Source organism: Podarcis muralis, chromosome 5 (genome assembly GCF_964188315.1).
Source record: "Podarcis muralis chromosome 5, rPodMur119.hap1.1, whole genome shotgun sequence".
Classification (NCBI taxonomy): domain Eukaryota; kingdom Metazoa; phylum Chordata; class Lepidosauria; order Squamata; family Lacertidae; genus Podarcis; species Podarcis muralis.
In genome coordinates this window covers 51852209-51877318 of record NC_135659.1, presented here as the reverse complement: position 1 = coordinate 51877318, position 25110 = coordinate 51852209, and the positions used below count along the sequence as shown (strand labels likewise).

The 25110-nt window shown below is 48.0% G+C and overlaps 2 protein-coding genes across 5 annotated transcripts; one reads left to right on the top strand and one right to left on the bottom strand.

The window, feature by feature from the left end:
- Window positions 1-4031: 4031 nt before the first annotated feature.
- On the top strand, window positions 4032-19643 carry B4GALT2 (beta-1,4-galactosyltransferase 2). Of its 4 annotated transcripts, none has more exons than XM_028733739.2 (7): window positions 4033-4338; window positions 11847-12223; window positions 13496-13731; window positions 14402-14592; window positions 16304-16426; window positions 16836-16940; window positions 18106-19643. In XM_028733739.2, the coding sequence occupies exons 2-7, from the start codon at window positions 11914-11916 to the stop codon at window positions 18254-18256; spliced, it is 1116 nt and encodes a 371-aa protein (XP_028589572.1). In that variant the 5' UTR covers window positions 4033-4338; window positions 11847-11913; the 3' UTR covers window positions 18257-19643. The 4 variants fall into 4 exon arrangements, with proteins under 4 accessions (XP_028589576.1, XP_028589572.1, XP_028589574.1 ...); XM_028733741.2 differs by lacking the exon at window positions 4033-4338 and adding an exon at window positions 4494-4772; XM_028733742.2 differs by lacking the exon at window positions 4033-4338 and adding an exon at window positions 8674-8780.
- Window positions 19644-19889: 246 nt separating this feature from the next.
- LOC114599122 (von Willebrand factor C domain-containing protein 2-like) lies at window positions 19890-24601 on the bottom strand. Its single transcript, XM_028733744.2, has 3 exons — window positions 24251-24601; window positions 21105-21234; window positions 19890-20564 (listed from the first exon to the last, which is right to left on the bottom strand). The coding sequence occupies exons 1-3, from the start codon at window positions 24599-24601 to the stop codon at window positions 20380-20382; spliced, it is 666 nt and encodes a 221-aa protein (XP_028589577.2). The 3' UTR covers window positions 19890-20379.
- Between the last annotated feature and the right edge of the window lie 509 nt (window positions 24602-25110).

Sequence of the window (25110 nt, the reverse complement as noted above, 5' to 3'; positions counted from 1 at the left end):
ATGTTAGCCGCTTTGAGACTCCTGAAGGGGAGTGAAAGGCGGGATATCAAATCCAAACTCCTCCTCCTCCTACATTCTGATTGCCATATGTGAAATCATAGTAACTATCACTGTTCAAAGAAATGGGTTAGTTTGGCTTTGTTCTCATTGGAAATATGCTGGAGAAGTTGTGAGGGTTCCTTCAGATCAGGACAGGTTGCTGTTCTGTGGCATGGGTAGGGCCTGCTACACTGTAGCTCCACATTTCCCCCCTCAAAACATGTTGCGGTTACTGCCTTGAGGTGGCTTATCTTGCAGAGGCATAACCCTGGCAAGCCCATTGCTTTTTAGGAACCTTACACTGGCCTTGCGTGTTTCTGTGGTGCTGCAGATAATTCTCTCTATTTAACAAATGTGTGTCCTGCCCTGTCTGCTATGTGCCAGGCTGATGGTAATAAAAGCAGCTTAAAAGAAGAACAGATTCCGATTAGTGAACAATGGAAGTGGCAGCACAATCAAATGCTTGAAAATAAAAACAGCAGCAAACTACAAAACACTTCAACTGATATTTAAAAGGCGGGGGGGGGAAGTATAGGGAATTAAAAGGCTATGTGCGTCACATCAAAAAGGCATTGTAGTTGGCACTAGGTGTGCTTTCTTGGGAAAGCATTCCAGTGATGTGCTAAAATGGTGAAGGCCCTTTCTGTAGTCCCCACCTGCCACCTGCTGTGTTTTTTCCTACACTGAAATGGTGTTATCTCCTAGCACTATGTTAGGAGCTGTTGTCCTCAGGAATCTTGCCACACCGCTTTTCTGAGGGCGCTTCTTTCCTTAGTGCCATGAGGTCCTGTGTCTCATGTGGATGACCTCTGAGGCGGTGCAGACTGGGCCTGAGCCTACACAAGGAGTGAAAGTGAAGTCCTCCATTTTTCCTCTCTAGGAGGCTTAAGTACAATCGCAGTGCTTTTGCTGGCTTAGTGTTGGCTCCCTGGGTGATTCTGCCACATCCCTGCAAATCTGCTGTAAGATGCAGAAAATCCACTCACTTTGGATGTTTGTAGAGTGCCCGGCATAAGGAGCCAAGCTGGCTCATCAGACTAATGAGCTGGCAGGGATCCTTGTAGCATCGTGGGTGGGTGTTGTGGGGAGAGTCTTCCAGGATATTTGTATCCTGCCTCCCACTTAATGAGCATGCAAGTTGCTGGGTGTGGTAGGAAGGTAAAGATTACCAGATCGAGGCACTAGGCTGGCATGCAAAGCTGTAAAGAAGCACTGGGGAGCTTGACAGCTCTCACACAGAGAGAGAATAATAAACACATGAGCCCCGCAATATTGCACTGGGACTGAAGGAGCTCAGATGTGCTTGGGCAAGAATGTTGGCATGGCTTGCAGAGTGCCTGGAAGCACTGAACTCATTAGGTTACGTTACATGATAGTTGGAGGGGAAGGCTGGGTGGGGCTGGGTGGCTGAGAGGGGAGAAAAACAAAAGAAGCTCTTTGTTTGGAACTTACAGGGTTCTCCAAATTCTAGTGAGGAACAGACAATACTTCCTGATGATTCTTGAGGGTATTAGGGTGTGGAGATTTTGTAGGCTAGTGTTAATGGCACTGTCTTGGCAACAGCAGCATGGTCCTATTGGCAGAGGTTATAGTTCCCTGGAGGAAAACATGTTTTGCATGCAGAATGCCCCAGGTCCAATAATTAACATTTCCAACTGAAAAGATACCAAGTGGAGAAAAATAAGAACCTTGGACTGCCACTGCTAAGATAGACCGTGCTGTCTATTGTGAGTTCTTCCCAAGGCCTACCCGTGTAGTTGCAAGAACAGCCATTCTGAAGTGTAACATACAAACAGGTGGCATTTATTTGCTTGTCTCAGCTCAAAAATGTTCAGGGAGGGTGATGTTCCATCAGCCCTGCTATAGTTTGCCCAAGTTAAAGTTCAATCCTATTTATTAAAGAAAAGGATACAGAGATGAAATAAAAAGAAAGATGCATTTGTATTAAATATATGTAACTATGACAAGTTCATTGTTCAGATTACCTGGGCCTCTCACCACTGTTAACATGTAGCATCTCTTCCAAACCATATTCTCATTTAATGAGCTCCTTCTTTCCTAGAATGTCCTTTATGAAGAAGGCTTGGTTCATTTCACAGTTACCTGGAAATGTATCTCCACTTGTATCCCAAAAGCATTCTATAGCACAGCTGGAAAGAGAAACTTTGGGAGGAAGGAGTCACAAATTGAACTGAACTGGGGGGGGGGGCAGACAGACAGACCAAACCAAGACAGAGAACATTTGAATGGTCTGTGCCAGATAGGAAGGTGACAGTGCACTAGCAGACACAGGTTGGATAACAGTCTCCTAAACATACGGACATTTTGGGAAACCCTAAGCAAGTTACTACCTTGCTACAGCCGATGAGTTATATTTTATGTATGCTTTATTTTTATTTATTTTGCATATTTTTATTACTGATGTAGTGCTGGAAATGAAGAGCCCAAATCCCTGGTGTTAGACACATCTATACCCTACCAAACTCCATGGGTCTGATTATGCACCCCCTTATCCAAGTGATAGCCCAAAGTTATTATTAATACAGAGGTTGCTTCAGGGAGAGGCAACTGCCTCTTGCTGGGTTTTGTTCTCCTCCAGCATGCCGAGAAGTGTGGTTTCTGTGGGCAGCATTGGCACCACCCTATCATGCCTTTGGCAGCATGAATTTCCCTTGCATCTCCACTTCGTTTCCAAGTTGCCTAACCAAGCACCAACATGGTGACAGACACATTTTACATTTCTGGCTATATAACCCTGCTAAGAGGCTGGTCCTGTGAAGCCACATTTAGTGGAAACATTCAGTTAGCGCTGTCCTGGGGCCTCAGCAGATGTGCTTAGCAACTTGCCACCTGACCATTTATATGCCAAATTCAGAGAAGAGTGGAGAAGCAACAGGGAATGGAATGACCTTCCTCTTTGCTTTTACAGTACCCTAGACTTGAAAGGAATCTTAAAAGCGATTTAAAAAATAATAATAATTATAGAGATTTCCAATTCTGCAGATTGGAAGGAGGCCCAAACTTCCTTGTTTGTTGCATTTCACCAGTTGGGCTCAGGCTCCCTGCTGGTTTTGGTTACCCTAAGTAACATCATATTCTAGCTTAAAACATGGCGGGCAGGACTAGTAAGTGGCCTATGATGAACCACAGTGCCACAGAAAATGGGTCAGGGTGGCGAGCTCTGTGGAAGGAACAGATGGGCCACCACCCTATCTCACATGTCAAAAACTCACAACCACACAAAACATCATTAATTTTGGAATACCAACTAAATGCCCCTTCTTTTTTAGATGTGGCGACCCAACTCCTCATGTTTGGTGTACCTTTGTAAGTGAGGAACCTAGATTTCTGCATGCTTGGACCCTGCGTACCTGCTGCTAAGTTCAAAAGTGAGAAAAAGGAGGGAGATTTAGAAGGGAGGGAGATGCATTCTGTATGCAGTCAAACCCGTTCCCTTGTTGCATCTTCACATGCTCCAGAGCCCACGACTGAAAACGTGTGTGTCCCATGGAGCTGAGCCCACGACGTTTAATATATGCGATTCTATTTATTTTATTTGCAATATGGTGTGTACAGTTGACATTATGGGAAAATATCATGGCGACGAACAGCATAAAAGCAACAATAACATGAGATTCACAAAACAAGTACGAAATACATCACAGATCGGCAGAGGAGGTCAATACATCGCTGGTTCACCCCTCAGGTGAGTATCATTACCCCTGGGGGATGAGATTCATGCCTTGGCTGGAGTGCGTGTGTGACGAATGGGTACTCCCCACCCCACCCCCTAGGATCTTCTCCTCTGATCGGGACTGAGAGCCGGCGAGGAACCTGTGATCTCCACCAATCCCGAAGACGCGCTCTCCGCGTTCCCTAATCTCCCACGTGACTTCTTGGAGAGCAGCCCCCCGTCCTGTTGCACTAAAGGGGGCTGACGAGGGCGGCGGCGGCGGCGGCGGAGACGGCGGGGGCCCGGGGAGCGGGCTGGCTGGGAATGGCTGGCCGGAGCTGGCAGGGGCGGCGCTGAGCGCGCAGGAGGCGGAGCTGCCGGCGCGCCCAAGCAGGCCTGATCCGCTCCCCGGTGTGGGCGCCGCTCATCGTCCTGCCTGGGCTCCGCTGTGCTGCCCGGGATGGGGCGCAGGAGCCGCTGTTGCAGCTGGCCGGGCAGCCGCCCGCTCTGAGGCCGGGCCGGGCTGGGGCCGGGGGAGCCGCCGCGCCGTCCCCTGAGCCGCCCGGCCCGGGCGCCGAGAGACAGCGGCACCACGAGCGCACGGCGCGGCCGGGAACGAGCAGGCGGTGAGCTGGAGCGAGCGGGGCCGAGCCGGGAAGGGAGTCCGCTGCTTGGGCGCGGGAGCCCAGAGGGGCGGGTGGGCGAAGAGAGAGACCCTGCCTTTACGGCCGGCAGCCTCCTTTTGTTGTCGGAGAAGGGGCTGGGTGTGTTCCCAGCAGGTCTTCCTCACCCGGCTCCTCTCGGCGCCTCCATCACCTGCACCCACCTCCGGGGTTCAGGGGCGCATCCCCAGGCGGGGCGCTTCCTCCGGCACCTCAGCCATGTTTCGTCTGACCACCCACCCCTGGGCAAACTGGGCATTGTGTGGACCGATGGGCTTGGGCATAGGTGTGTCGAGAGGCGCGGATGGATGCTCTCGCGTGCGCCAGTTCTCGGGGGTGTGCAGCGTAGATGCGTGTCTCTAGATACCAGTTGTGCACGGATGTCTGTTTACAAGCAGGTACGTGGGCGAGAGTAAAGGTGTGCCTCTGGCTGTCTGTCTGCGCGTATCTCTAGGATGCTGGCACTTGAGCCCCTCCCCCAGCCAGCCTCGCTCCCCCTCCCCCAAGATGGCTCCTGCACAATCCCCAAGGCGCTTCTTCGAGCAGAGAAAGGCTGGGGCTGTGTCTGGGCCGCCTGGGAATTGGGGAGGGGGGCGCTCTGGCACCTGCTGCACAAGCTTGTTCTCAGCCCCTCCGCCTCTGGGCCGGATCACTTTTGAGGTTCTTCTACCCGTTTGAGGTTCCTGACAAGACGGGGGATTTCCTGTTCCAGGCAGGGGGATCCGTGGAGAAACAATGTAGCCTTTCTCTTAGGAAAAGGGAAGGGGCAGCTGCTTTTAGGAACGAGGGGCCTCACAGCCAAGGCAGCCCAGGCGGAAAATAATGGAGCTTGTATATGTTTACCAGGCTGTGTGCTCTGTGTGGAACAGAATGGCCTTGTTGCTGTCTTTTGGATCAGTTTTGCAAAAAAAGAAGAAGAGAGGAATAAACACACACACAACAGCAACCCTTGGCTGGCATCCACTTACCTTTCCCAGAGCTTCCCCATGGGCTTCTCTTCAGCCAACGGGTTTTGTTGCCCCTTGGGAGCCCATATGGGACTAGGGGCTAGCACTATATATAGCCTAGAAATGTGTGTGCCTGGGAAGCAGGGGGCTCTGTGCTGCCTCTGCCTTCCTGCAGGCACCATTTACAAATGTTTCACTTTCCTGTTTTCACAGATAGGTAGATAGGTAACTTTCCAAAACAGAGAACTGTTAGGGATGCTTATGCCAAGTCAGGTCAGCAAGGAACATTATTGACCCGAGGCTATGTTTTCTGACTCCAGTTAAAACATGGATATTTTTTAATGCCCACAAATTGTATAAACATTGGTGTCTGCTCTCTGGTGATCATCAGGCAGAAGACAAGACTGAATTTCCAGATAAATTATTCACAGCCAAGGAGCAGCCCAGCTGCAGTCTGGCTCCATTAGTGGATTGTTAACATTGCAAAAGCCCATCTCTCCAGCTTTGCTAACTTGTATTTTGCACAGCTTGCCTGCACTCTGTTTGTACAATGGGATATCCAGCTACATACTTAATCGAGGGGAAAGGAATGGAGAGACTCCTGTGAGGGAAAACACAGGCAGACCTGGGATGCCATCTCATTTAAGAGGCTGCTGTAGATAATATCCTAGGAATAAGATGGTGGCTAATGGGCTCCTGTAATGTGTACTAGCTTCACAAATAGTCTTTCTTGCCCCTGAGATGAGCTGTCTCTGACACATGGGCCAAGTTGCCACTTAAGCAGTTTCTGACTTCTGCCTCTGTTTCTCATCCTCTTGTGTGAGAGGAGGCCAAGGGTTTTTTTGAATGCAGTGGGTGTAGGTTGGCAAAGGAAGTATCTGAGGATGAACTTGGGGACCAGCAAAGCTCCTGGGAGGAGATAATTATATTCCTTTGGCACCCACTCCACTAGCCATAGTGCAGCAAAACAATAATTTTGAAGGAATTACCTTATGGACTACAACTTCCACCAGGCCCAGCTAGCATGTGCCATCTAGGGCTGTTTGGGAGTTATAGTTCAAAGCTTTGGAGGGTGCTATGTTGACAAGGGCTGCTTTAGGACAAGAGACGTCTGGTTGACAGGTAAAACATGGTGGTTCTAGGATGCCAATGTGTATCCACATATTCTGTTTTGAGATATTTTGTTCATTGAGAGGAGCCATCGTACTGTGAACAAGGATGTGTCTGGACTGGTTTTCTTAATCTTCAGGTTCCCAGTGGCAGACTTTGGATCCCCAAATTTCAGTGACACCCTGTGTGATGCTAAACTTTGGTGCCCCCCACCTCTCGTGCCCCGTTCTACATCACTGTTGTGGCACCCCCTGTGGTGCCAGTGCTTAGTGCAGCCAAACTGGTTGCGCTAGCTTAGAACTGCCTCTGAGGTTCCCTACACCCTTCCTTTTAAGCAAGGCCTTGTTATCTTCACCACGAATAGAGCAAACTCTGTTGAGGTTATCCTCCAGCAGACTCAGCAAGGCACTGGGATGCCGTCCTGGCACACGTTCTGAGAAATGGCTACTTTTGAGATTCCAGCTCTGCAATGTGGTTGAGTAGAGCAAGTGCACCCAGCCCATTGCGAACTGTTAGGAAGCTACATCGCCCCGAGACCAGTGTGATGTGCTCTGCAGCCCGCTTCTGCTTGGAGCATGACCCATATACAGCAGTGGTGCTGGTGTCAGTTGGTTTGGCAAGGAAGCTGCAAATTTGTACGGGGCTTCATTCATTCCCTGAACCATCCGAATGCCCCTGGATATGTTGTCTTCTGCTCTTGAGCTCTTCTTAGTGTATGCTTTGTTGGGTGTGCCGTAGTGGCAGGTGAGATGTGTGAATCTCTGGAATGGGAATTGTTGCTTCAGCTCAGATGTTTATATTGTTCCTCTCATTGAACTTTCCTCACTGTGTTCTGGAGCAAGTAAGTAGGATGATTGGGACATGTAAGGTTAAAATTAAATGAGAGTGCCTTATAAATCCTATTCCCACTCTGCTGCATTCACAATAAACATACCTAGGGGCATTACTAGGACCTTAAAATACTCAGGGCACATGCCCATGATATATATTTGGATATGTTAATTTCCGTTCATGTGTAGGTGTAAATTTAGGCTCCCTTTCAAAGGGAAAGCCACCCTGCAAGCAAAATGGTTTTGCAAAAAAAGAAAAGAAAAAGAAAAAGAAAAAGAGGGGGCAAGAGATCTAGGACCTAGTGCAAAAGATCCAGGACTCAAGACTTCTGTTCTATCCCCATATAATGTCCCAGCATGTATTTCAGAAGTTGTGAAAAGCTGTGGTTTGTGTGCCAGGGTGAATGCTGTCATTTTAGTTCAACTCTTTTCAACCCCTAGCTCACAGCTGATATAAAAACTCCCTGCACATAGAAATGTGGATGTTTGGGAGAAATCCATGCTTTCCCTGACATTTACATTACTTTGTGCGTGCATTTTCCCCCATGGGAAAGCGTTCAACCTCGCTCCAAACCTTCAGGTCAGATGATAGATCTTTAGGAAGAGTGTTACAATTTATTCTGTTGGTTGTGTGACCTGGATGAAGTGAAGATTCCTATCCATTAGGGTTGCATCAAAAGCAGTATCAACAGAGTCCTGCTGGCACAGTGGCACTTCTGTTTCTTCTCCTACCCTTGATGTTCCCCCAAAATCTTCTCCAGAGGGTTCCCCAATCCTCCAGAGCTGATTTTGAGAGTGCATGTGGAGCTGAATGGGAGAGGAAGTTCCATTCCATTAGCACAAGGTCTTTTGTACCAGTGGAACAGGAGCGTTGGACACTGCCCACAGTCGTTGTGAATTTGGAGGCAGAAGGGAAGTAGTGATGATCAACTGATTGTTGTAAAATGAATACAGGAGTGTTTTCTTGTGCATACATATTTTGGAAAGAGTGACTACTCCCACACCCACCAACAAAATTTATTCTGACAGCTCAATTGGAAGAGCATGAGACTCATAATCTCAGGGTCAGGTCAGGTGTTTGAGCCCCATGTTGGGTGAAAGATTCCTGCATTGCAGGTGGTTGGACTAGAATAGATGATCCTCGTGGTCCCTTCCAACTCTACAATTCTATGATTCTGCCTCCCCATCTAAGGAGAGAGCTATTGGCTTCTTCCCTTTTTGTGAGGGTCATAGTGCAGTAGTAAGGCAGAAAGTCTGCTGTTTCAGTCACAAAGGATGAAAGAGATTTTATGGGATTAAGGTATGTGGGTGAATGTACTGAATATGCAGCTGTCTGACGTGCTAAATGCTTTGTGATTAGCCCAGCATTTGCCTGAATGAAACAGCTTATTATAACTTTCCTCTGTATTAAGCTGAGAGCCAGATGCTTTGTCGTGGTGCCTGAAGTAGTTACTTGAAAACTCCTATTTCCTTCCATCAATTGCAGTGAGTGTAGTGAAATGTTTGACTTTGGCATAAGGTAAGACTCCAAATAAATAAATCTACTGTTATAGAGACTTTATTCTTCTTCTAACACAGGGATGCAGAACCCCTGGCCCTCCAGATGTTTCTGAACTACCCATCAGCCCCAGCGCAGAAATGGACAGTGGACAGGGATGATGGGTGTTGTATTTCAGCAACAGCAGGAGGGCCAAAAGTTCTCCACTCCTGTTCTAACAAAACCTACTTACACACAGTCCCATGTTCAGTACTTCCTAACATTTTAAACAGTTAGAATGAATAAAAGGAGCAGGTTTATTTTTATTTTTAAGCTGATATTTCACGTACAGTAACTTGAGATGATGATGATTATATATTTATACCCTGCACTTTTCCCTGACAGGGATTATGAAGGTCTGGGCGGGGAAACAAAAATATTTGGGGGGATACCCAATTCCACACCAAAAAGCCTTCCCCTGCCCCCAAAAGTGAAAAAAATAGACTTATGAAACATTTTCTTTTGGAATGGTAGAGTTTTACTCCCCAAAATGATTTCTAAAAACTACGTAATAGGAAGATCCTTACAAGATCCTTACAACATTATTCCTGTACACTTAGAATAAGCAGGCCACGAGCTGCACACTGAAAGCACAATTCTCAAATGCAAAAGCAAGTTGCATTGCTACCTCTGTGAGGCACTGCAATTGACATGAGAAAGATTCAGTTACTTGTGGGCTTCCTCTTGTTGGCATAGTTGTTGGGTTTGTTTCCGTCTTCTTGCCTGGGCCTCAAAGGACTGTGGGTGTGAGTGGAGAAAGTAGAGGTTTTAGAAGTCTCTGATAAATATGATGACAGATATTAAGAAGCAGAAACTGATGGCAATAGCTCTGAAAATGAGACTGATTAAATTCCATGTAGTATTCATTGAGTCTTGGTCACCCTCTTTTCCCCTCTCAGTTCTTTTTATGGAATTGAGTGCTTTATGTCTGCTTGACACTTTGGAGGTTTGGAGGAGACAATTAAATTTTTTTGTTTTGCTATAATGTTGATGATTTATTCTCTCTGTATAGTGTTTTGCCTGCTCCTCATAAACTGGCAGAACCAAAGAGATGCTAGGTTCCTTACAGCCTTCTTGACCATTTGGCCCACTATTGGTCTCTTCTGCTGAACATGTTGGAGCCTGTCTTTGCATGCAGGGGAAGTCCTTAACTTACTGAGGATTTGAGATCCATTGGCCACCCTTACCTGGTTTAGCCAGCCAGTTGAAGCCATTTCCTGGCGTGTGCCACTGTCACATTCTGACAACCTATAGGAGCCACAGGTGAGAGCTGAGTGCAGGGTGGGAACCAAACATGGACAAACTTTCCCAGAAAGAGCATTACGAGTCCGCTGCCAGAGGTACTCCTCCTCCCCTAACACCCCTCAATCTGCATAGTGCATTTCAAAAGTATTGCAAATGTTTCAGGGTCCCCAGAAATGTCTATTTTGAGGTAGTGGTGGAAAAAACCCTGGGTTTTTTAATCATGGCTTCAATATTTCCAGAAAATTTACTTCTCTAATTAGACTTCAGACTCCTTGGGAATCCTAAGGTTACTTCTCTAGTTAGACTTTAGTCTCATTGGGAATCCTAAGAGTGCCATCCTAACCATTCCTATTCAGAAGTAAAGGTAAAGGTACCTCTGACACTAGGTCCAGTTGCGAACGACTCTGGGGTTGCAGCCCTCATCTCACTCTATAGGCCGAGGGAGCCGGCGTTTGTCTGCAGACAGCTTCCAGGTCATGTGGCCAGCATGACTAAGCCACTTCTGGCAAAACCAAAGCAGCGTAAGGAAAGTCATTTACCTTCCTGTCGGAGCAGTACCTATTTATCTGCTTGCACTTTGATGTGCTTTCGAACTGCTAGGTGGGCAGGAGCTGGGACCGAACAACGGGAGCTTACCCCGTTGTGGGGATTTGAACGGCCGACCTTCCGATCAGCAAGCCCTAGGCTCAGTGGTTTAGACCACAGCGCCACCCGCATCCCTCTATTCAGAAGTAAGTCCCATTAAACACAGTGGGGCTTACTCCCAAATAAGTGGGGCTAGGAGTACATCCCTGCTCTGTGTTCTGTTCTTTCTGCCTGCTTTCTGCTATTATCCTACAAATTCGTTGTCATAGATGAGGGGGGATCCTGCTGATAAGGATAAGATCAGATACTCTCCACATGTGTGCAATTGTGCCTTAGATCCAGCTTGCCTTTTTTTATCCCCTCCACACACACAAAAGGGACTCCAGCATGGGACAGCAGGATTTCAAAGTGAAAATGTAACAGCCCCTCTTAAATAAAGCTCCTGTTGAGAATTGTTCCCTTCCAAATGCTGTGGAACTGGTGCCTTTTTCTGATAAGAGGTGTGATGATGGGTGATTGATCTGTGTTATCTGTCATGTCTGTGTGTGCAGGCTGTAGATCTTTGAGGAAGCAAAGGATAATTGAATACAGAAAAGAGGGCATGGGTGGGGTGCTGGTCTGGTGTGGTAAAGGTCTAGTTCCAGAGCTGGTATCTGAGTTGCTATTGGAGAGATAAGACAGGCCCTGATCCCTAGAAAGGGATGCAGTGCCTAACTTGGATCATTCCCCTCTTGATTCCTGTGTCTGCCCTCCCCAAAGCTCAAGGGACACCTGCCCTTCTTTCATTTCTGATGTTAAGGGTAGGAGGATATCAGTGCTGGCAAGTGGAAGCCCTCTCCTTCCTTCTTAATAGCCCCTTGTTGAGTGCCAGCCCTTCATCTCTTTTGTTTTTGTTTCTTTGGCTGGGTTGCTTCTTGCCCATTTGCCAACATTTCTTTATAGGGGGAGATAGAATGTCAGGAGAGTTATTAGATTGAAAAAGCTCATCTACTTAGTCTGGAATCAATGCCATAGTGTAAGCATGCATAGTCATTCTGCAGGTTGTGGGTGATGGTAGTGATAGGATGGCCACCCTTTCCCCATGAAACATGCCCAAAATTCGTGGGGAAGACAGAAGGGCTTGCTTGCCTTTAACACACTCTGCTCTTATGAGAGTGATTGGTGGGTGCTGCTGGTAGGGAAGGTGTATTTGCTGACCCCTCCATCTTCCCCAAACAGGTTTGGTGCCTGGGCAGGAGCCCCCTACACTGTGCCCCCCTGATGCTGGCTGGCCTGTGCCCAGAAGATGAGCAGATTGCTGGTGGGAGTGACCCTGGAGAGGATCTGCAAAGCTGTGCTGCTCTTATGTTTACTGCACTTCCTCATCATCATGATCCTCTACTTTGATGTCTACGCCCAGCGCCTGGACTTTTTCAGCCGCTTCAATATGCGCAACTCCTCCCGCACTCTGCCCTACGTCAACGTCTCTCGGCCTAACGGGACTGCCGGGCCTCTGGGCCCTGAGCTCCTGGCCCCAAGTGTGAAGTCCGCCAGTATCAACAGCACTGTCACCGAGAAGCCCTTACCACCTTGCCCAGAGATGCCTCCTGGGCTAGGTAAGATTACAGATGAGCTCTGTCTGCCTCATGCCGTGTCCTACAGAAGGCCCTTTAGTGGTGAAACTGTATTGCACTTATTGGGTTTATTTGTGCCCTGCTTGCCACCTGCTGTTTCCCTGTCTCTGCTGCCTGTTAATGCAAATATGTCAAGTGGCTTTGGCTCCTGATAATAGGAACTAGAAGATCTAGGAATCTGCAGAACAGGCATGGTATTGCAAATCATAGGCTCCAATAGCCTCTAACATTGGAGGCAATCCTGCAGTGGAAAAGCAGTTAGGAATATGTGGACAGTATTTGTTGAAAGCTGGCAAAATGAATAGTGTTCTTAGTATATTTACAGTGATCAGATAGTGGACATTTTATTTCCTTTTTTGCCATGGCAACTCCTTGTCTCTTTCCCAGCCCCACTGTATCTAGCTGGTGCCTTTCTGCAAGTGGGCTACAAGTAATTGGGGAAAGGGCTCAGGTTCTGCACAGACATGGCTTAGTAGGGGCTACAAGGGTTAGCTCCTAATAATAATAATAATAATAATAATAATAATAATAATAATAATAATTAATTTATTATTTGTACCCCGCCCATCTGGCTGGGTTTCCCCAGCCACTCTGGGCGGCTTCCATAGAAACCAAAAATACACTAAAATATCACAGATTAAAAACTTCCCTGAACAGGGCTGCCTTAAGATGTCTTCTGAATGTCAGGTAGTTATTTATCACTTTTACATCTGATACATCTGATATGCTGATCTCTTCTAATGAATGCATGAAGTAGACCAGCTTTCACTCACCTGATGCCCTCCAGATGTGTTGGACTACAACATGGCTGCGGCTGATGAAACTTGTAGCGCAAAAACATCTGGAGAGCACCTGGTTGGTGAAGACCAGAATAGACAATCTCCTCACCCTAGGGAGCAAAACATTTAAGGCACAGAGAACTTAATACCCTTATTCCTGACAGGTGAATAAAGAGCTGAAGCACAAGCTTTGGAATTGATATTTAACTGGGGCTAAAACTTTTATTAAACAATGATCTGCAACGAGCAACAACCTTTCCTGTTAACTCTGAATCACTTAGCTGGGTATTCGAGTTAACTCTGCTTTGACTGTTTGCTGTCTCTATGCTTGATACATGTTTCGGTTTTTAGGTTTCTTTGCTGATTTTTTTCTGGGCAGTGCCCTGGCAACTTGGCTAGTGAAAGGGACATGAGCTGTTGTGTAAGTCAAGAGGCTGTGGCTGATGCATAGATAATGGAGTCCTTTCTCCTGCAGTGGGCCGGCTCCTTATCGAGTTCAGCACTCCCATGAGCATGGAGCGGGTGCAACGGGAAAACCCAGATGTGCGGGAGGGCGGCAAGTATTCTCCCCCAGACTGTGTGCCTCGCCAGAAGGTGGCCATCCTCATTCCGTTCCGGCACCGGGAGCACCACCTCAAGTACTGGCTGCACTACCTGCACCCGATTCTACGGCGCCAGAAGGTGTCTTACGGCATCTATATAATTAACCAGGTGCGTAGAGAATGATAATGTGGGGGCAGTGGTGCACTTGGGTCATTGAGCATTCTGGACTGAATGGTCTCATGGGCATCCCCTTCAGATGGTAATCTGCATTACTTCAAAATATGGTGTTCCAGCCCTGCGGTGCTCCAAAGCAGAAGGAGTAGGGCCTGGATATCTGACCCAAAGTTCTGTCCTAATGGCACCACAGATACGGAAGAGAGCAAGATGGTTGGGTATAGAACATAGTGCCATCCGGTTCAATTGAGAGGAACCTGATTAGGGAAAGCGGTATGTTAGTTTTCATGAATATATGCCTCTCTGTTCTGATTAGAAGCAAAGGCTTCCTGCTTTGTGGGGGAAGCAGAGTGTGGGCCTTACAATGCACCATGAACTTTGCACCTATGGTAAGTGTGGAATGTGATGCAAATGCTTCTCACTTGCTTCTCATTTTAAAAAATCAGGCCTGCTCTCTTGACATGACAATAAACCTGAAATACAGTTGGTGGGACTTTGCAAGATCTATAAAGGGAGATAAAACAGTTCTAGAAAAAAATAGGAAAAAATAGAATGTTATTCACAATGAAATGTAACAAGAGAGAGTTTGGCCAGCTGCATCAGGTAAGAGTAAGAGGGTCGTGGCAGTTGATGTGATCCTGTCCTTCATGATCTTTCCATACAGTTTGGTGAAGACACCTTTAACCGAGCTAAGCTGTTGAATGTGGGCTTCCTAGAAGCCCTTCGAGATGATGAGAGCTATGACTGCTTCATCTTCAGCGACGTTGACCTGGTGCCCATGGATGACCGGAATCTTTATCGCTGTTATGACCAACCCCGGCACTTTGCTGTTGCCATGGATAAGTTTGGCTTCCGGTGAGTTTGTGCACTTTGATCTTTTTTGAAATGCCAGTGGCCCCTTGAAATTGTTCAGAGTGTCAGAGGCAAAATGGAAGGAGGAATATATGACTTTATTGCACACATAACTTACCTTGCCAATGTAGCATAATTGAAACTGCCTTGTTGGAGACCATATGGGGAGAAATATCCCTTTTGCAGTGTGTGCTCTCATTCTGTGTGGCTTGGACCTTGTGGGGACCTGCAAGCTGTGAAATGTGTTTCTTATCTAGATTGCAGTACAGGAACCTCCCCCATTCTTAAGACTACCATGTCACATTTCTTCATAATTTTCAGGGGGTTTTTTACTTAAAAGTGGGGATACACAACAGCTTTAGATGAATCCCAAGCCAAAGCAGGGTGCTTTGCACGGATTCTGGGATTGTCCGAGACAAAGTGGAACCTCTTCAGGGATCCAGAGACAAAGTGGGGATTTCCCAAAGTGCCTCATGGCACTGTGAAAACTCTGACAATTGTCTGCTGAAAGCAAAACTAATGTAGCTAACTTTAGTGTATAAGGAAAACACAAGGGGTGTGGAATGGCTGAAGTAGAACAAATGCCAGGGTAAGGGGGGGGGCAGGATTCTGCTGTGACTGACCGGTCAAGCTTGTAATCAGAGGGAATGACTTCACCTGGAGTCTTCAACCCCAGTGCTTTGTGAGGAGGAAAGGAAATCCTTTTTAGTTCTGTCCCCTGACTCCCAAGATTAAAAGTCCCTAGTTCACAAAAATTGGACCAATTTGTCTGCCATTGGCAAGTTTCATACCTAGGGAAACCTCTTTCATGTCTGGTTTCCAAACAATTGCCCTCAAAAGACATGGGAAGTTTAAGTGGACACTTTTTACCCATCCCCAAACTGTGAAGGCTGTCCTTGTGGGAAAACCAATGAAGCTATCGTTCAGAAATTTGACAGGATTCATCTTTCATGGAGCCTCTGATGCCTGCAAATTTCATCCAATAGTGGGGGAGGGGGAAAAGTTTCCTTAGAAAAATATCCATCAAATTTCAAAGGTACCTGACAGAAAAAAGCCCCACCCTGGAACTATGTGGCTGGCTGAATCCACTGTGGATTAGCTAATGTGCCTGCAAATTTTATCCACTGTAAAAAGGGGGAAAGGTATAGCTTAAAAAACAACAACAACCCAATAGTGAATGAGGGGAAATGAAATCTTGTTTTTCCCAACTCAGACTCTGAAGCACTTGGGACTGAGGCATGTTGTTTTCTGAAGTACTGAATCCAGGTCCAAACTGAATCTTCTGTTTGGTGCACACCCCTAATTTAAACTTTGCTGCCTCTTATATGACTAGATGAAATGCTCCAGGGAAGTCCTTGTGATACTACATTATGGAATGGGCGCTTGCAAAACCTATATGAAGGTGATGTAAACAGACAGGATCCCCACGTGAATGTTCTGTGTTGCCTATATTCTTACCTGCCAACCATGGCAAAAGGAGAGGGAGGAGGTACAGTGTGTATAAAATGGAATCCTGCATTCCAGCTAAGGAGAAGGGAAATGGGAAGGATTTAGGAGAGACCTGATGCAGTGTGAGCAATGGGTGACATCACATGGCTGATTTGGAAACTGGGATTTAGACTGTGTCAGGTGTAGCTTGGACCACCCAGGTTCTGTGCTCCTGAACCCATTCGTGGCTTGACTGATTCCCATCTCTCCTGCTTGTCCTCTGCAGGCTGCCATACTCTGGCTACTTCGGAGGTGTCTCTGGCCTGAGCAAGACACAGTTTCTGAAGATCAATGGCTTCCCTAACGAGTACTGGGGCTGGGGTGGGGAAGATGACGACATCTTTAACCGGTGCGTGAGAGGCTGGGCCAAGCCTAGCCAGAACTTGTTCTCTGCAAGTTGGTTGTAGTAGCCATGTAGTCTGTTTTTCCATGTGGTGTCTCCTGGGAATGTGCTGAGTGGCAGGGAACAGCATCCTCTTCTGGGGTGGGGTAGCTGTGCAAATGGCAGGTGGCAATATGCAACACCTGCCTTTTCTATAACAATGCTCCCAAATCTGAGAGAGGAGGACATAGGCAGGTAGGTATTCCGCAGCACATAACAGGCAGGGCCAAATAGAAGGCCTGGGGAGCCAATACTCTGAAAGCCAGAAGGGGTTGGGGGTGCTGAGGACTGGAGGGTGAGGACTAACTCCTGCTTTATTTAGAGTCTGCCCCCGACCTGTCTGCTGGTCTTTGAGCTGCACTTTTTCTTTGCACAGGATCTCGCTTAATGGCATGAAAGTGTCACGTCCTGATGCCCGCATTGGGCGCTACCGCATGATCAAGCACGAGCGTGACCGACACAACGAGCCCAATCCCCAGCGGTGAGAGAGACAATGTGCTTGCTAGCTCCCTACCTAGTCCATTGCAAGCTACATAAGGAGATAGAAAGCTCCCACACAATTTCTGCACCATTTCCCTGGGCACATAATGGTTTTCAAGCCTGATTTCCAATGGAAAATAATCTTCCAGACGCCTCTTCCCTTTTATAGCATACTACTCTACACCTTATGAGAGAGGGGCCACATTTGTTTGCCTCCCTGTAGAATGTCCATGAGACAAACCAAGATAGCCTACAAGTCCTTAGCCTTCCCCCAGACAGTGTTTTCTATTACTGTGTGTGCATCCCTCTTTCTGACCTACCCCCAGTTTTAATTCCACTCTCTGCCTCTTACTTCTAAGAGACACAGACATGAATCAGAGTCCCAATCATGCACCAGGTGTGTTTGGTTAAATCTATGTTCTGCTAGTTCTAGGCAAGGAAAGAGAAAGAGACTCCTGTCCTGTGCCCTAACATTTATTGTCTGGAACCAGAGAAAAGCCACAGCTGGCATGGTTTCAGAGCAATACACTAAACCTTATTTCATGACATTCCACTTGAGAAGGTTGTGTGGTGGTAGTAATCACCTATCATGAGAACTAAATGCAGTCACCATCCATGGCCCTCCAGGATCCTATGACGCCATCACACTTTGCAACCTTGCTATATCATTTGACGGGGAGTGTTGTTTTAAAGCTGAGCTCTGGGTAGAGAAGCTCACTCTGTTACTTGGGACTTTCAACCTGGAAGGGCTGTGCTTGGTGACTGTCCATTCATGTGTTCAGAAGACACAATTTCATTTCGGAAGTCCCACAGTGCTTTGTATGCTGGAAATCTGACATAAGAAATTGCTTTATTGTGCGTGGATGTCACGTAAGGCTCTACCCAAAATCCTTCCAAGTGGCCTGAGCTGTCATTCAACTCTCTATTCCAGGCTTCCTCAAACTCCGCCCTCCAGATGTTTTTGGCCTACAACTCCCATGATCCCTAGCTAGCAGGACCAGTGGTCAGGGATGATGGGAATTGTAGTCTCGAAACATCTGGAGGGCCAAGTTTGAGGAAGCCTGCTCTATTCCATTCATCGAGGAATGGCTTGTAGGTTTAACTTGAATTAATCTAACTGCCTACTTTCATGTGTAAGATGAATTTTTCTCTGGTTCTCCTGGCAGGTTCACCAAAATCCAGAATACCAAGGTGACCATGAAACGCGATGGCATTGGCTCGCTTCAGTACCGCCTGGTGGAGGTGGTTCGTCGTCCCATGTACACCAATGTAACCGTGGAGATTGGCCGCCCACCACCACGCCCCCCTCGGGGCTGACTGTTTGCTGCCTGGCTCTGCCCATGGCCCCATGCATGAGGAGCTGTGCGGATCCCAGCCCTGACTGGTTCAGAGGACTGTGTCCTGGCTTGGAGGAGCTGTCTGCCTCCTTTGTGGGGATGCGGGAAAGGCCAAGACTACACCTTCGCCTTGCCCCAGCCTTTGGCTGAAGCCCATCTCCTGATCACTAGTCAGTTCTCCACAGTGCCCTTCACAGGTTGGGGAGGAAGTGTGAGTGTGTCATGGTGCCTGGCGCAGCGCTTAGGGGTCCTGGGCACAGCCAAGCCCCACTCCTGGCTGGAAGGCACTGAGAGCAGAGAAACCTTGTGCAGGTTCTTGAACCTCCCTATCCTCTCCCAGAACTTTTCACAGAGCGGCATCCCTTAAGGATCCCGGAAGTGCAGTACAGGTAGTTGTTTTCCTTTCCTCTCAGTGTGCAAGAGTGCCGTTTGAGCCTTCCTTCCAGGGGGTGGCCTGGCCTTACGACAAATGCCAGCCCGCAAGGTGTCCAGGTGGTTCACTCGTGCCCAGCTGAGAAGCTCTTCCAAAGGAGAAGCTCTCATGGGGCTGGCCATTGCCCACCTCCATTCATGGCTTGGTGCTGTCCCCCTGCTGGGCCCTGGGTGTCACTTCTGGCTCCAGTAACACAGGGGCGTTTTATACAAAACCCTCATTAGAATACTTGAGTGCTTCCTGGGTTAGTGTGACAGGTAGCCTGTCTGTCAAGGGACAACAGGTCATTCTTCCTAGCAGTGTTTGCTCTTCTGTCTGTGAATGGGGAATATTGGTTGGGCAGTGTGTGCTTCACTTCTCAGCAAGGGTGGAATTAAAATGGCATGGTTAGGCCTACTCTCTGGTGTGGGCTGGCTTCTCTTTTTTACAGGCACCGATGGGCCTATAGCTACTGAACAGAGGAAGGTGAAGTTGGCTTCTTGCTGCCTGTCCCCTACCTCTCACCTCCAACCCACTTACCCCATACCAACCCTCACTCACCAATCAACCTTCCCGCCATCTGCCAGGCAACCTGCCGTTGACCACTCATCGTGCCCTCTTTGTCAAGCTGCCATCTGCCACCACCTGAGGCCAGGCCCCTGGGTCCGACCGTCTGCTCATGACACATGGTGGCCGTGTGCCTAATTCCTGGAGCTAGGAAGCTGCTGGTATCCCTCATCTCTGGTTATGGTGCCTGGCAGGTAGAATCTCCTGCGCTGGTCCACTTTGGGGTGGCAGCTGGGCCAGGCTTGAAGCCAGGCACCAGCGTGTTGCACAGCCCAGGTGTTGGTGACTTTTGTACATTTGAATGTTTTGATCCCTTTTCAAGCCTATGGTGAATGCAGCACTGGTCACTACGATCAGACTTTTGTATTCAATAAAGTTTCAAAACTTGGGAGACTCCTTGCCTATGGGATTCAGGTGGGGTCTGTGGATAGGGGCAACGCTGCAGGTTTATGCAATCTGCAGCCTCCCCTCCTTGTGCTCATCTCGGCAAGGTACAAAATGAAGAATTAAATTCGTTTCCAAATGAATGGCACTTCATTGTGCTTCCCCAACAAGTTTGTTTAAAGCAGGGACTGGGTTTTCTGGCCCAGGAAACTCTGGGCGTAGTTACTCAGCCCAGAAGACAAGAGAGAACTATTCTACAAGGTTATTTTATTGATGTTCACACACAGAGAAAAACTGTTAAATAGTAGCAAAAGATGCTATGTTTAGTTGAAGCTGGAGTGGGAATGTGGTGGTGGTTGAGGGGTGATTCCCTAAATCATATGGGGAACCTCTGGCTCTCGAGATGTGGCTAAATTATTCCTAACCATTAGCCATGCTGGCTACAGCTGATGGGAGCTGGGAGTCCAACTACATCTGAATAGCCACAGGTTGCCCACCCATGCTAAATAAAACAGGCTTTCTCATATGAGCTACTCCCCTGCGTAATAACTCTAGACATTGTCAAGGGAAAGAGGGTAGATCTGGAAAGCGTTCTGCGACTGGCAATTGCTTATGTGTATGGCTGAAGGAGTTGGGCCAGGGCTGGGTGTAAGGGCACACTAGGGCTTGTCTGGCTAAGCAGAAACCTTGCAAGTGCTGATGAATGACTGGCCCAGGAATTTTTTGGTGTTTGGAGCAGCTCAGGTGTGATGTGCACCTGTAGCCCGGCATCCCCGTAGCCGCTCGCATTTAGCTAATCTGTTTCCTTCCCAGTAACCGGCGTCCTGGCCATCATGACAGCGGCAACGGGTGCAGGGCCCCACCCATATGCTCTCCCCAGCAGGAATTACGCGTCGCTGGCTCCCATCCACGTAGCAGTTGGGCCCTGTGGAGAGACATGTCCATGTATTAGAGTCTGCCATTGTTTGCAGAAGTCCCTTCATGAATCTTAGAAGCAGAAATAGCAAGCAGTTTTAAGAGTACATGTGTAGGTAGGGGCAACCCAGCCAGATGGGAGGGGTATAAATAATAAAATTATTATTATTATTACTCCAGCCTTGCACCCCTATCCTCTACTGGGAGCTCACCTCATGCACAGGTTCTGTGCTAGAGGCTGCTTTTGTACCAGGAAGACATTTTTCATTTTGGGGGGGGGGGAGCCCCTCTTCTAACACTAGGGCTAAACACCTGCCAAATCCTTCAAGATGAAGTGGGGGCTACCAGGTGTCCCACCATCATTTCTAAGTATGAGGCTTCCTGTTCAGTTAAGCAAGGTTGTGTCTGGTCAGCTTGGCCCAATTCCTCTCACTTCCCAGCTCCATTAGGACAGGGCCCCTGAACTGTGAGGGAGACAAAGTTCTCTCCCCCTTCTGGACAGCGTGAAGTGGAACATTTGTCCCTTGCTGTGAAGGTGTGTCTTTCTCACCATCCTCACAGGTGGGGCAGCAGTGGCCCTTCTCGTAGACTGGATTGACGCAGGGCGGAGGGGCGCAGTCTGCCACTAGGCAACGAGCGATGCCATCTAGGTCACAGGTACACTGCTCACACTCTGAGGGCTGTGAGAGACAAATATTGGTCAATATTGCAAGGCAGCTTTACGTGGACAGCACACGGTTATGATGATGATGCAGCTCCAGAACTATTTTGCATCAGTGGTGCAGAAGCTTATTCTTTTCTGAGAATTGCATTCCCTTGGGAATCTGTTCAGAATTGCATGCCAGTGGTGTGCTGGTCCAGAGTCAAAGTGGGTAGGGCACCTCCTCTGCTACCCTGTTTCCCTCCCCCTTTTCCTCCTAATAAAATTAGGCTGAGAGAAATAGGTTACCCATCCACCCCACACCACCATGTTGCAGAATTGACTGGATTTTGCGGTTCCAGAATGAATTAGTCATGTCTTCTGTCTGTAATTTGCAAAGAGATGTGCGTATGCAAGCAGGTGGGAAACTCATGCCTCAGATACTTAATTGGATTAGGCTCCTGGCTGCATCTTTGCTTACCTGTACCTGTGCTTTAAGTATCAGGGGAAGGGGTGATCACAAAAGAAATATAAGGCCCATCATCTTCCTTTTTTTGTGTGAAGAAGCATTCCAAACTGAATGCATAGCCATGGCAGTACTGGGATTATACCATCAGATGGCACTATCAACCAAGAATTGATAGATAACGAGGGAGAAAAAGCTTCTGTCCCAATCTCCCTTGACTTTGTGTATCTTGTCAGCTCTGGCCAACTCAAGATTACTCTCAAATAATCATGCGGCTGGCCACTGGGGAAACTGACTGGTCATAAGAAAATGTTGAATAGAGAAAACTGAGTGAGAGATTGTTCCCCAGTAGTGCAGAACCATCAAGGATCCCAATATGCTAAAAAGGCCCATGAATGTGTTTTGGAACCCATTAACCAATCAAGCTCCTCCTTAAAATATCCAGCAAAGGATACTGAAGTCGTTTTCAGCACCTCGCCGCTCATTTGCCTTCTCACTAGCGAAACATGAGGCTAATTCTAGCCAAGCCACATGCCTCTGATCTCTGCCCTAAGGGGAAAGTTCCAAGATTCTACCTTCTGTCAAATTCCCTCCCTCCTGAACTAATAGGTTGGTTATCTGATTTCACACCTTCAGGGTGGGTGATGATGAAGACTGGACTTCACTGAACTTCAAGTGGTTGAAAATGAAAACATTGGTCACTTGCTCTAGATCACTCGTCACAATACTTTAAAATAACGAAACTGGAAGATGACATCAACATTTAACACCAAAAATCACATCTTAATAATACAATCATCCATGATCATCTTTATAACTCCAGGGAAGGAGATTGCACAACTTCACTGGCAAGTTGATATCTTGTTCTTAGTACAAACCTACAGTACAAAGGAAAGTGTTTACCCTTCCTAATTACAGAACTTTTCTCTCTCTAGATCTACAGCACTTGTCTTGCTTGTAAGCAAATGCAAGATAACCTAGTTCCAGGCGGTGCTGGGAAGCAGCCCTATATTACTGTATCCACAACCCAGATGCTCTGGACCTAGAGCAAAATCTGGCCATCCCTAGTAAAGAACTGTGAAGGTTTGGATGAGCAAAGTATTTTAGGGCAAGTTAGGCCCCAGCTGAATGGTTCTGGATAATCAAAAGGTTGCTTGCTATTTTATGATATTTTGGCTGGCCATAATAAAGTTATTATTTGGGGGGAAATTATGGTTCAATATAGCTGATCGCCGAAGAATTGATGCTTTTGAATTATGGTGCTGGAGGAGACTCTTGAGAGTCCCATGGACTGCAAGAAGATCAAACGTATCCATTCTTAAGGAAATCAGCCCTGAGTGCTCACTGGAAGGACAGATCGTGAAGCTGAGGCTCCAATACTTTGGCCACCTCATGAGAAGAGAAGACTCCCTGGAAAAGACCCTGATGCTGGGAAAGATGGAGGGCACAAGGAGAAGGAGACAACAGAGGACGAGATGGTTGGGCAGTGTTCTCGAAGCTACCAACATGAGTTTGACCAAGCTGCGGGAGGCAGTGAAAGTCAGGAGTGCCTGGCGTGCTCTGGTCCATGGGGTCACAAAGAGTCGGACACGACTAAACGACTAAACAACAACAAATAGCTTTGCAGAAAGCAGTTACTTTCTGTGTACCTTTCAATAGAATTTTGTGTTTGGGTAAATGGGACAGGCCAAGAGATAAGTCATCAAACAGACACACAATAATTTGATGTTTAGGTAACGGGCAATTCACCTAGGAAGAACCCCACTGCCCATTCTTTGACTATATGTAGTAACTGGTCCTTTCTTCATCAATACACTTATTTTTTGCAAACACTCAATTCATGCTATCCAAAGAGGCATGGAGCCCAGGAATAGAGGGCTTTGATCTTCCACCTGCAGCCTCAGGGCCAGAATTTGACTCCCTTCGGCTAGTGCAGGCTTAGTGCCAAAAATACTCCTTTCCCCACCCACCCTCAATTGTCCAAGTCAGCCATGCTAGAGATTGTTTGGTCTGACTCAAGTCCTAAAATAAACTACACACATTTTTGGCAGCAACAGACAAAAGCCAGAAGCAAGGTGCTGAACTGGTCAATGTCAGGCCTAAGAAATGGATGAAAATGCAATTCAGTTAGTCAAAGGATGCTCAGCTAGGTACTACAGCCAATAAAATTGCCTTCTGAATTATCAAAGAGGTTTTATGGGAACATCTTAAGAGCACCTCCAGCTTCATAGAGCACTTTTGATTTGGTGCTTCTCGCCCACTTTGGAAAAATGCAATTTATTAGTTTTGTTTGTCTTTTCTTTTGCTTCAGCCAGTAATGAACAAACTATAAAGACACAGCCAGCATTCCTGCTTCCAGTCTCTTACTCTCCTGCCTAGGCCTCCTTTTCAGAACAAGATTTAAGAAACAAAAGTGACGGGTTGCGATTCTTAGACAGTGCCTTTTTCAGGAGCATTCGCCTTTTCTCCTGCTTTTGAATATCCTCACTTTGCCATCCATCACATATCCATCCCTGCCCACCTCGCTCTAGATTACTTCTCATGCCACCCCATGCCACCCCTTTGCCTAATTCTCCCGTGAATGCCTTACCTGGAAATGCTGCCCCAGCTCATACACTTGTCCACGGTGCTCACAGCCAACCCTTTCGCAGCGTGGGCAGCAGTCGCTGGGGTAGTGGCTGACGTGAATGCAGGCAGGTGGCAGAGCGGTGCAGTCCGTGCGGGCGCAGGCCGGCCCCTCCGCTGTGCACTCACACTGGGTGCAGTGGTCACTGTCCAGGAAATACCACTCCCCAACGTAGTACAGGCTCCCGTTGGCATCGCACGTGGTCACTGGCCCTGCCAGTCCTGGGACGGGCACCAGAGTCAGCAGCAGCAACGCTAAGCTCAGCTGTGCCAACGGAAAGGGCATCGCTGGACTCGAGGGACAGATGCCGGGCATGGGAGTTGGCGAGAGGGAGGAGCAGAGCAGCAGCAGCGGTAGGGAAGCGAAGCGGAGGAGAGCTGGCGGGGAAAGTGGGCATCCAGTCCGCCCCAACGCCGCCCGCGGGGTCCCGCCGGGAGGTTGCCTGCTGAAGCTGCGGCTAAGAACCGCCCTGGCGTGCTTCGGCCTTTGTGCAGCCGCCGCCCGGCCCGGCCCGCCCCTTCTTGCAACCCGAGCCCGCCCAGGGGCACAGCACCCCCTCCCCAACGGAGCGGGCGGGACCGGGGCGGTGGGAGGGACCTGGCCCCCTATCTGCACCTCAGGAAAAGCCTGCTAAGACAAGTCCACTGTGCTCCCTCTCCAGACCCCTCGAACACTCATCCGGGCAGCGAAAGTTGCGTCTCCCCAGTTCCCAGTCTCCGCGGCCTCCAAAACACGCGCGGCTCTGGATGTCTCCCTCCCCCATCTTAATCCTAGGAACATTAATAGGCAAAGAAAGAAGTTTCTCAATACTGTACTGTTGCCAA

Bases quoted from the DNA above. Each gene is read 5' to 3' on its own strand.
- B4GALT2 (XM_028733739.2), top strand. From the start codon at position 11,914: ATGAGCAGATTGCTGGTGGGAGTGACCCTGGAGAGGATCTGCAAAGCT. The intron at 14,593-16,303 runs GTGAGTTTGTGC...TGTCCTCTGCAG, and splicing joins ATGGATAAGTTTGGCTTCCG to GCTGCCATACTCTGGCTACT. The intron at 16,941-18,105 runs GTGAGAGAGACA...TTCTCCTGGCAG, and splicing joins AACGAGCCCAATCCCCAGCG to GTTCACCAAAATCCAGAATA.
- LOC114599122 (XM_028733744.2), bottom strand. From the start codon at position 24,601: ATGCCCGGCATCTGTCCCTCGAGTCCAGCGATGCCCTTTCCGTTGGCA. The intron at 21,235-24,250 runs GTAAGGCATTCA...TGTCTCTCACAG, and splicing joins AGCTGGGGCAGCATTTCCAG to CCCTCAGAGTGTGAGCAGTG. The intron at 20,565-21,104 runs GTGAGAAAGACA...GTCTCTCCACAG, and splicing joins CTGCCCCACCTGTGAGGATG to GGCCCAACTGCTACGTGGAT.